At 31.6% G+C, this 12,082-nt stretch overlaps 1 protein-coding gene across 1 annotated transcript in view; it reads right to left on the bottom strand.

Annotated features, from left to right (window-relative positions):
• LOC145291120 (uncharacterized) overlaps positions 1-12,082 on the bottom strand; it is an 81,512-nt gene that overhangs the window by 57,948 nt on the left and 11,482 nt on the right. The window contains exon 2 of the mRNA XM_080136635.1: positions 11,670-11,898. Within this exon, the coding sequence (XP_079992761.1) occupies positions 11,670-11,898 (229 nt within the window). The remainder of the gene's footprint in view (positions 1-11,669; positions 11,899-12,082) is intronic.

Below are 12,082 nucleotides of genomic sequence, written 5' to 3' on the forward strand. Positions count from 1 at the left end.
ATTGGACCATAGGTGTACAGTAAAATAGATTCCATCTATCAACCTAAACACTTTCTCGCACCACAAACTATTCTTTACAAATCAGACTATATTTGGGCTGATGAATATATTTTCATTTCATTTTTAAGTTTAAAATTCCAAAATGTATTTCCTCTCGCTCTGCTAATAAAAGGCAATCCTTGAATCAATTTACTTATATGTATATATATGTGTGTGTGTAGTTGGGTGTGTTTGTTGTGTGTATATATATATAGGTATATGTGTAATTGTATGTATTCATATATATGTATGTATGTATGTTTGTATTTACATGTGCATGTATTTATTTTGTATTTCTTCTTATTTCATTTGGTTTCCTTCAAAAACTCCTGCTGATAATTTAATACTTAAATAATATCGTGTACATTTTAATTGACCTCTTTTTGGCTTCAAATTTTGGCGCCTTTAACGTCATCTTGTCTGGATCATTTTGACATTGGTTTTTCTATTTTAAATTTATTCCAATCGCCATTCAACTTTTTTTTCCTCCCTTTTTCTTCTTCTTCATGCATTTTCCTTAATTCAGCTTTGCCTCGAGAGTCGAGCTGTATAATTTTTTTTACGCGCATTTTATCTTTCTTTTAATAATGTATTGGAATTTTTCCCTTTTCCTTGTACCTATTTGTGAATTATTCCACGGATTTCTGCCTTTTGGATTACTTTGGATCATCTTCCAATTACACGATTCCCTTGGATTTTACTTGTGTGAATGGAAATGTAACTAACTTTCTTGGATTCTGCATCTTTGGATTTTACCATCATTGGATATTTTACCCTTCACCAGACTTTCTACTCACGTAAAATCACTTTTTTATTCACCCTATTCCCGCTGCTTCACGTTTTGTTATCAAGTAAGATCTATAACGTACTTGTAGTTTCATTTAATACTTTTGCAAGCAAAATCCGATCCCTCATTTTGCTAAATCCTACACTCTGATGAGAAGGAAAGTATTTCTCCGAAACTCCGCGGATTAAGGACTAGCCACTTATTTAGTGTTTTCTTTTTAAAATTAAATATGTTTTTAACTCTTTTTCAAAGTGTTTTTAACATGTTTTATTAACTACTTGTTCTTATTATAAGCTCTATCTCCTATTTGGTTTTATCGAGCTTTTACATCTGGTTGAGATTACTTTATAAATATTAATTCTTTAATATCTATAACTTACTTTAGTTTTGCCATCTTCGATCATTTTGGTAAACTTAACTGTAATTCTTATTTCATATATATATATATATATATATATATATATATATATATATATATATATGAATGGAAATGTATAAAAAGGAATACGAAAAGTATAAAAGCTTATAACTTTCCTTTATTCGTTTTCAATTGGTGACGTGCAGGAATACAAAATAATATTATGAAAAAAAATTAAAAAACTTTTTTTACAAGTACATAATTTTAGACCGATCCTTCAGTCTTCATCGGTGATACATATATACAGTGCATCATAAAAGTGAGTACACTCCTCACATTTCTGCAGATATTTAAGTATATCTCTTCATGGAATAACATTGCAGAACTTTTTCTGGATGATTATTAATTTTCAAGTTTAAAACTTCAAAAATATTTCCTCTTGTCCCGCCAATAAAAGACAATCCTTAAAACATAAATTTTCATTTGCGCTTATCATATAAAAACAAACGATAATTGTCGTCGTCGTCATCATCATCATCATCATCATCATCATGAATAGCAGCAGCAGCAACAGTAGTAGTAGTAGTAGTAGTAGCAGGAGGAAGAGGAGGAGGGGGAGGAGTTTATCGTCCATTCTACACGCTATGCTTTAAGAAATTCATTTCGAAACAAATTTGTTTTTTATTCGTATTTCTCTTAAGTTTATTTGTAACACTTTATCACTTTCCAACATGATTTTCTTGCTTTTCCTCTGTGAACTGGACCTGCTAGCTCAACTGTTCTACATCTTCTAAACCTAAAACTCGTATTAATTTTTTTTCAATGTGGCCATACCATCAAATTCGAATCTGTGCATATCATATGAAAAAAGATTGACAGGAAGACTCATCAGCATCAACATCATCATCAACATCGACGGGAGCAGAGGCATGTGTTGGACGACTTTAAGAAATTTATTTCCAAACTAATCTATCTTTGGCAAACTAACCTATCTTTATCATTCTTTCTCTTATATAAACGATTTATCTTTTTCATTTTTCTCCCGTTTAAAAATATTTGAAAAATAATCAAACATGGAAATTATGAATCTTAAAAAAATTAAATTTCATTTTAAATTTAAAATTATCAAAAACTGTGTTGCTTCAATGCATTTAATATGAAACTCTGATAATCTTGCTTGTTTGTTTTTATATGGAATGTTTTAGATGGAAGGAGGAAGGATGGGTGAAAGGAGAAGTAGCGAGAGAGGTAAAAGAGAGATAGTGCTACTAACAGCCGTGTATGGGTAAGAGGATGACGTAAATAAATAAATGACGTAAATAAAGAAGAAAAATTAAACGAGGATAGCATCAACATATTTGACGATAAAGTAGGCGAATGAAATAAAATATCTATTTTATTTCACAGTCGGTTAAGGACATTCGATGCATACACTAATATCCGTTGTACCAACGTTGACTGAAAGACTAGAGTGATCTAGTTGAACTTCCATTTTGAAAGAACGGCCACTTTTATTTCAAAACATTAACCCTCTTGAATTTAAATTTAAAATCTAATAACCTTATTTCGGTTTGAATTTCATTTTGAAAAAAATATAATTTGGATTTTGCATACAATTAAAATTTTCAAACGGCAATCATTTTGATTTTAAATAAACTTAAATGTTCTACCATTTTTAATTTAATTAATTAATTAAAATTAATATCTTTCATTTTAAATACAATTTAAATTTAAAAAAAACGCAACTATGTTGATTTCAAATCAAAATAATTTATTGAAAAGAAACATAAATTTCATTTAAAAACAATTAAAATTTTCAAATAGCAATCATTTTGATTTTAAATATAATTAAATGTTCTACTATATTTAATTTAATTGATTAATTAAAATTAATATCTTTCATTTTAAATACAATTTAAATTAGAAAAAACGGAACCATATTGATTTCAAATTCAATTAAATTATTGAAAAGAAACATAAATTTCATTTAAAAACAATTAAAATCTTCAATAAACTACCAATGGGATTTTAAATGTAATTAAATGTTAAAATAGCAAATATTGAATTACAATTTGATTTATCTATTAAAAATCGTTCATTTTAAATAGAAATAAAATTAAATACATTTAAAATTTAATACATCAAACATTTTGGTATTAAATACAACTTAAATGTGAAAACAACCATTAGTTCTTGTCCAGAATTCTCCATCGATATGAAAAACAAAAATAAATGTATGTAGTCGTGGCGGAAAAAAATTGTACGTCAAAAAATCACGTAAATTGATCAGGTAGTTTTTTTATAAAGAAAATCATGTTTGAGTGAATTTTCCAATGCGTTTTCTCCCCGTGTTAAGAATAGCTTTCTAAAATCTGATTTAGAATTATCTCGCTTGTTTTTTGAAAACTGTTTTCAAGATGGTTATCGTGAGATTGTCGCGCGTAATTTAGCCATAAAATTTAATTTTTAATTTAAAAATGAAATTACTTGATCTATTTACATGATTATTAGAGTACGATATTTTGTTTCCGTCAGGTGACATCGTACAGATTTTCTTTATTATACACGGTTCTTGCTAATGCACGAAACCATTTTGAATTTAATTAATTTTTTTTTAAATCATAACTCTCATTTAATTACAATTTAAATATTGATTTTAATTTAATCTAATAATTTAAAAAGACAAAAACTTTCATTTAATACATTTTTTTAACTCGTAACAATATATAAAACATTTTTTTAATTCGCAACAGTATATAAAACATTTTTTTAATTCGCAACAATATACAAAACATTTTTTTAATTCGCAGCAATATATAAAACATTTTTTAACTCGCAACAATATATAAAACATTTTTTTAAATCGCAACAATATATAAAACATTTTTTTAACTCGCAACAATATATAAAACATTTTTTTAAATCGCAACAATATATAAAACATTTTTTTAATTCGCAACAATATATAAAACATTTTTTTAACTCGCAACAATATATAAAACATTTTTTTAATTCGCAGCAATATATAAAACATTTTTTTAACTCGCAACAATATATAAAGCATCTTTTTAACTCGTAACAATATATAAAACATTTTTTTAAATCGCAACAATATATAAAACATTTTTTTAAATCGCAACAATATATAAAACATTTTTTTAACTCGCAACAATATATAAAACATTTTTTTAATTCGCAACAATATATACAACCTTTTTTAATTCGCAACAATATATAAAACATTTTTTTAACTCGCAACAATATATAAAGCATCTTTTTAACTCGCAACAATATATAAAACATTTTTTTAATTCGCAACAATATATAAAACATTTTTTTTAACTCGCAAAAATATATAAAACATTTTTTAATTCGCAGCAATATATAAAACATTTTTTTAATTCGCAGCAATATATAAAACATTTTTTTAACTCGCAACAATATATAAAACATTTTTTTAATTCGCAACAATGTATAAAAATAGTAAACATTTTGATTTTTAATTCAACTTAGATATTAAAATAGCAACCATTTTAATCTATCAATCGATCAAAAAGAAAAATATACAATTGAAATTTTAAAACAACAGCCATTTATATTTTTAATACTTCTCAAAACTTTAAAATGCAGTCCTTTTGGTTTTCATTTCATTAATTAAAACTAACAATAATTTCGATACTTCTGCACTTTAGAGCCCATTTTTCCGTGGGTATCACTCGGCAACGCTCAGTGAATAATGGAAAAATAACAATAACTTTAATTTAAATACATTTTCAATTTTAAGTCTCAATCGTTTTGATTTTAAAACGTTTTAATATAATTTGAATGTTAAAACAACTATCATTTTGATTTCAATTAAATTAATCTATATAAAATCTATCTATCTATCTATCTATCTATCTATCTATATAAAAGCCAAGTACGTTCAAGGATGGAATACTGCTGCCATATCTGGGCAGGAGTTGTTAAAAACAGCCTATCCTGCCTTGACAGAGTACAAAATAGACTTCGTGGCTTAGTGGGGGATGCTCTTTTCTCTTCCCTGCAACCTCTCTCCCACAGAAGAGACGTTGCGAGCCTATCCTTATTTTATCGTTATTTCCATGGCAGGTGCTCGCCTGAACTCCAATCTCTGGTCCCCCCTCGCCAATCTTTCACGAAAAACACCCATCTAGCTGAATCCACTGTCAAAAATTTTCCCACTCTTTATCTGTGCCTAAATCAAAACGTAGATTCCATGAGCAAAGCTTCTTTCTTAGAACTGCACGCCTATGGAACTCTGTTCCGTCTGTCTGCTCCCCACCTGACTACAACCTGGATGTCTTCAAGTCCAACGTAAACAAATTCCTAATGAACGCCCTCTTAAGTAAACATTTCATTAAATCTCCACACTAACGTACTGTACTTGCAATAACCCTTATCCCTGAGTGGCTTCCGGGCCTTGATAAGTGGTGACCACCGTGTAAAAAAAAATGAATTAAAAATAACAATATTTTTCATATAAATACAAATAAAATTATAAAACAGCGATCGTTTTGATCTTAAAGTAATTAATTAAAAATAATACTGTTAAATAGATACAGTTTAAATTTGAAAGTTGCAGCCATTTTGATTTTAATTTAATTAATTATAAAGAACAATACAAACACTTTAAATTTAAAACCCAATATTTTTTATTTTAAATATAATTTAAATTCTACCCCCAATTTTAAATCCAATTTTGATTGAATAACTAAAACTTGCATTTTAAATATAATTAAATTTTGTTCAAATGATTAAGATTTGGAAAAGAATTTCTTAAAAACATACATTTATAATTTATTAAAAAATTTAATCCAGTCATAGAAAAATTGTATTTAAATTTTGCACTTACAAATTTATCCTTGCATTTCTGTCTTTAACTTGAGTCAGTTATTCTCGCATGGCATCTCTTTCTTCATCTGAAATCCTTCAGTAAATGCGGATGTTAATATATAAGTGGCAGCATGATTTTATAGAAATTGAACCCCTACCCCCCTCTCTTCCCTTCTCTGCTGTTTATATTTGTCACCTCAAACAATGGATTCTTTTGTAATGTAAAGATTTTTAAAACAATATTAAAAAAAACAATAATTCAATGATCGTCTTCCGAAGTCAGTGTTAGAAATATTCAAGTTGTTGACTTTTTCAAATACAACTTAAATGTTACATACCATTTTTTTTTTTTATCTTTTGTACAAATCTACCATGGATTGAACTCTGGTCTCCCAATTCATAAGCAAACATTTTAAGCACTATGCCAAAACAGGTGAAGTAATATTTAGCTGGCAACCTCATATTAACATTTTTATTCTTTTAATCTCTATAATTTTCATTTCTCAAGTCATGCAAAGAATATGATATCTGACGCAAACGCAGATCCCAGTGGAAACAGACAAAAAGAGAGGGTAAAGCATAGACAAATGCATTAAAAAATTTTATATTATAGATTTTTGATCTCTCTGTCTCTCTCTCTCTCCCTCTCCCTATCTCTCTCTCACACACACACACGCACACACGCGCACACAAACACACATACTTTCTCTCTCTGTAAGAGGATGCAATTGAAAATAAAGTCTATGAAACATTTTTTTAGTCATCATATCTTATCATGCCAATACTAAAGCCATGGTTTGGCATCAATGTTACAGTTCATCAAATCTTTGTCAGATACATCGTGGGCCCAACTCTCTTCCTGATCTACATCAATGATCTGCCAAAACGCATACTCAGATCATTCGGTGACATCTATGCTGATGACACTAATGGGGGAAGAGGTGGCTGGTTACTTTTAATGCATCTAAAACCAAGCTCTTACCTTTATATCATCAACGTCCTGATCCCCATCTGTCATCAATTGAAATGGAGGGCTCTCGTCTTGGAGAAGCTTCATGTTTTGACAAGCTTCTGGGCTTGACTTTTACTCCTGACCTGAAATGGAACACGTACATCAAATCTTTTGCCAAGGTCGCTAGAAGAATGGTGGGATCTTTCTACCGTTCCAATAGATATCTCACTGCTGATGCAATTCTCTATCTATATAAAAGCTAGGCACGTCCAGGAATGGAGTATTGTTGCCACATCTGGGCAGAAGAGCTTACCCTGCCTTGACAAAGTACAAAATAGACTGTAACTTAGTTGGGAATGTCTTTTTCTCTTCCCCTGCAACCTCTTTCCACAGAAAGGACGTTGCGAGCCTGTTTTTGTTTTATCGTTATTTCCACGGCAAGTCCTCGTCTGAGCTCCAATTTTTGGTCCCCCCTTGCCAATCGTCTTCGAAAAACACTTGTCTATCTGAAACCACTGTCAATAACTTTCCCCACTCTTTAATTGTGCCTAAATCAAAACATAGATTCCACGGACAATGCTTCTTTCTTAGAACTGCACGCCAGTTATGAATGTAGTGCAGCAATATGCATCCATTAGATTACTTAAGGGGGCGATTCATCAAGAACTTGTTTACGTTAGACTTGAAGACGACCATATTGTAGTCAGCTAGAAAGCAGGAAAACGGAAGACAATTCCACAGGCGTGCAGTTCTAAGAAAGAAGCTTTGTTCATGGAATTTACGTTTAAGTTTAGGCACAGTTAAAGAGTGGGGAAAGTTATTGACAGTGGTTTCAACTAGACGAGTGTTTCTTGTAAAAGTTTAGCGAGGAGGGGGCATAGATTGAAGCTGAGTCGAGCATTTGTCATGAAAATAATGATAAAGCAAAGACAAACTCGCAGCATCTCTGTGAGAAAGGTGACGCCCAGAAGCTTGTCAAAACATGAGGCCTCCCCAAGACGAGAGACATTCATTTCAATTGATGCCAAATGAGAATCAGAGCGTTGATGATGGAAAGATAAAAGCTTGGTTCTAGATGCATAAAAAATAACCAGCCACTTCTTTCCCCGTTGTACCACGTGCTCAAGATTAGAGGAGAGAGAATCAGAGAGAACTTGGTCGTTTACTGTCTTAGATGTGCTACCATAGATGGTAGTGTCATCAGCATAAATGTCTACGAATGATGTAAAGATGTGATTTGGAAGATCATTAATGTAGATCAAGAAGATTTCTGCCCATCAACCACTACTATTATGAAATTATCATAGAGAAATGATTTCATAATTGAGAAAACATTTCCAGCTATACCATAGCTAAAGATCTTGTGAAGTAAACCTTTATGCCATACTCTATCAAAGGCCTTTGATGTGTCAAGAGCAACTGCCCTAGAAAGGTTGCCTCTGTCGAGAGATTCGCTAATCCTATGAGATATAACTGTAAGCACATTTGCTGTAGATCTAGCAGAACGGAAACCATATTGCATGTTACTAAGAAGGTTATTTTTGCTTAGATGGTTGGTTACTTCTCTATTTAACACAGATTCCAGCAACTTACTCATGACACACAGGAAACTTATTGGCCTGTACTGAGAGGGGGATGAGCGATCACCTGAATTCTTAAATACAGGGCATACTGATGAGATTTTCCTAGGTGATGGGAAACTATTCTCCTTAAGACAACGTTTAAACGGTTTTGTAAGGATGAGCGCTAGTTCTGGTTGATTTTTTTTTAGTACTATAATTGAAATACCGTCAGTTGCTTTACTGGAGTCAAGGTTTTTGATTAGCTTGGCAACATCACGTACAGATATTTGTATATCACATAGTGTGTTTTCTGATATGGGAGGAAATATTTGGAGTTGGTGGCCTTGGTCGCAAAGGGTATAATTAACTGTAAAGTTCTTGGCAAAGAGTTTTACTTTGTCTGGTGCTAAGGAGATTACCTCAGGTCCATTGATGATAGTTGGGATACAATATACTCTTCTGTTCAGGATTCTGTTTGCTATTTGTCAAAACTGATGGGAACCAAGCCGCTGCTCAACTATTTAGACTTGTACGGTTGGTAACTACATGCAGTGCTTGTTAAGATAGAGTCAATAAACCGTTTTTTTGTGTCGTTTTAAGTAAAAACAAATATACGTACTTAATTATCGTGTCGAACATAGTAATATCTCCAAAAATTCTTTAAAATCATTGAATAGAATGTTGTTTCTAGTAAAAAGTAATTTTTACGGAAAATTGGGTGAAATCGCATTTTTTTAAGACGTTATAAAGTAGACAATAGGAGGCTACATGCAGGGGACATAACTCTAAAAGGAATATTTTAGATTACTTGTGTCATGGCGGCAACATTTGTTGTCTATAACGATAGACATTTTACAATAGCACTTTTCTACTCGATAAATTTTCCTAATATTTTTATATATTACTATTTTCGACATGACAGTTAAGTACGTAATATTGTTTTTGCTTAAAACGATATATTTTTTAAAAATCGATTTGGTAACTATGTATTAACAAGCAATCCAAATGCTTTATCACACAGCAAAGTTAACGTGATGTAAATGGAATCAAGAATTATTAACGATGATAAAATATATTTTAATAATGATTGAACATTTCTACACACAACAATGAAATAATTACTGATAACAAATACAAGGTTTTATGAATCAGGATTTTAGGGAACATGAAATTTTTTAAGAGAATGGATGAAGACGTGTGTGTATACTTTTTGCTTGTAATAAAAATAAACTTATCTGGATTGTGTTTTGTTTGTTTGTTTGTTTGTTTATTGTGTTCATCTTATTTTATCCATATCACAGGTAGTCTCCGATGGCATAACTTAAACTATATAATAGTGTTTCTGCTGCTTTCAAAATTATTTTTTATATTTTCTTTGTCCATTCGCATTTTTGTTGGTGATTTAAGTGTTATTTTCATTGTCTGTAATTGCCTTTTGGATTTCAACTATACCTATAACTGGCGGTGAAATGAAGGAATTTCTCGGCTAAATTTTTATTAGAAATCTTCTCGCGCACACTTACTAATTTGCATATATGCTTTTTTCGGCTACTGCTGCTGCTAATCTCTTTGTAAGCCAGCTATCCTTCGCTGCTGCTGATATTTTCCCATGCACTCATATGCACTATGTTAAACTTCAATCTTGTGGACACATATTACTACACTATACCCATAACTGGCGGTGAAATGAAGGAATTGCTCGGGTAAATTTTGATGAGAAATCTATTGGTTGTATTCATGTTGTATTCGCGTTTACAATCATATTATGAGGCAAGCGTTCCTTTGTTGACATCCATAAACACCAAAGATGAGATCATTTAGGGAAATTTGTTTTTATAGTCTACGCCTTAATGAGATGTACACATGAACTGACAAATATGATTATTATCTTTAATTTCTGACATCTTCATTGGTACGCGTTTTAAGTGGGCAAAATATCCCGTTTTTTGTTTTTATTTTTCTTGCATAAAGCGTAATTATCAAGAGTTTCGCATTTTTCAATGTTTATCATGAAAAGAGAGAGGTGGGAGAGCAACAGGCGTTTGTGTAAGTAAAATGAGAGAGAGGGGTATAAATTAGTGAAGGACAAAAAAGTTTTATTTGTGTGTAAGTGTGTAGGTCTTGTTTTAATTATTTGGATTTTTTTCTAAAACGTAACAGTCACACAATAACCAATTAGTTTCTAAGGTGTATTAATTTCAAATGAATTACTAAAAGATTACGTACAAAACCTTTTGTGGGGATTATCAAGTCAGATAGATAGCATCACTGTTGCAGATTGACCTTTTTAAGATCAAATTCTTTTTTCGAGTTTGACCTTTTATAAGTAGCTTGGTATTCATAAATTGTATTTGATTTTTATAAAAATTTAAATTTTTATTTTTTTCTGATTATTTTACAACAAATATTTATTTGATTTTATGATGGTACGTCCCCGTTGAAAAATCCCAAGAGGGAATTTATCCCCGAAACGTATCGTAAAATAAAAATGTGTACGTGCCGGCCGTAAAATCATCACGACTAAGTAGCACTTTACGCAGATACTGGACAGTAATTCCGTCGTGGAATGTTCTTATGAGATTCACGGTTGACGAAATACTAGGCAATAAATAACGGAACAACACGGTCATATATGTATTATACTCATGTCATTTATTGTCCGTTAAAATTCAACAACCAAGACAAAATATTCAACAGAAATAATAATAAAAGGTAACATGCAGACAGTGTCCAACGGGTCAAAAAAAGGGGAGGGCAACGGTAAAGAAAATTGTTTAACATAGCCTCTTTTCTTTCCTTCCTTTTTGATCTTTTTCCCCCTCCAAGTGGAATAATGATTGAGTCATATGAGGTCGTAGAAATTATTCAAAATAAGAGGAAAAAAAAAACAATTCAGTCCAACAAGTCGGCATTTATGAAGTATGAGGCGGGGTGAGACGATATTGAACGATACTTAACTGTGAGGACGTGCAACTCAACCGATGGTTAGGTATCCGATAAAAATCAGTGTTCCAATGTTTAATGTGTGAGGCAGTCCCGCTTCGCCGGCGTGCGATTCGATGTCCTTCGAAGTTCGTTTATCCACTTATTTTTCCTGCTCGCTCGTTTCTCAACCACCGACGTTGGGACATCTCATTCCCACATATCTGAGCCAAGGTGCATTCGTAGTTTTGATGTATTCCCTTTTCGGCTCCAGGAATTAGACTCAGTTGAGAGGGTTGCCATTTCACCGTATAAATCACATTGCTGGTGTTCATCGCGTCATTTTGTTGTCCTCCCCAATCGGGGATGTATCCCATTCCAATATTTCTGAGGCAAGGTATATTCGCAGTCTTTGACATATTCCCTTTTCGGAGGAATGAGATTAAAGTTGAATGATCTTCTAATTTATCGAGCGAATCATGTTGGCTGGTATCAATCGCATTTATATTGTTGACATTCGTTTGCCGATGTGACCAGCTTCATTTCTTTAGCTTCATTTCTTTTCTGTTTCTTTCTCGTACGTCATTCCCGCTAAAAGTTTTTTCTCT

Source organism: Euprymna scolopes, chromosome 12 (genome assembly GCF_053919585.1).
Source record: "Euprymna scolopes isolate OS-2025 chromosome 12, ASM5391958v1, whole genome shotgun sequence".
NCBI lineage: Eukaryota > Metazoa > Mollusca > Cephalopoda > Sepiida > Sepiolidae > Euprymna > Euprymna scolopes.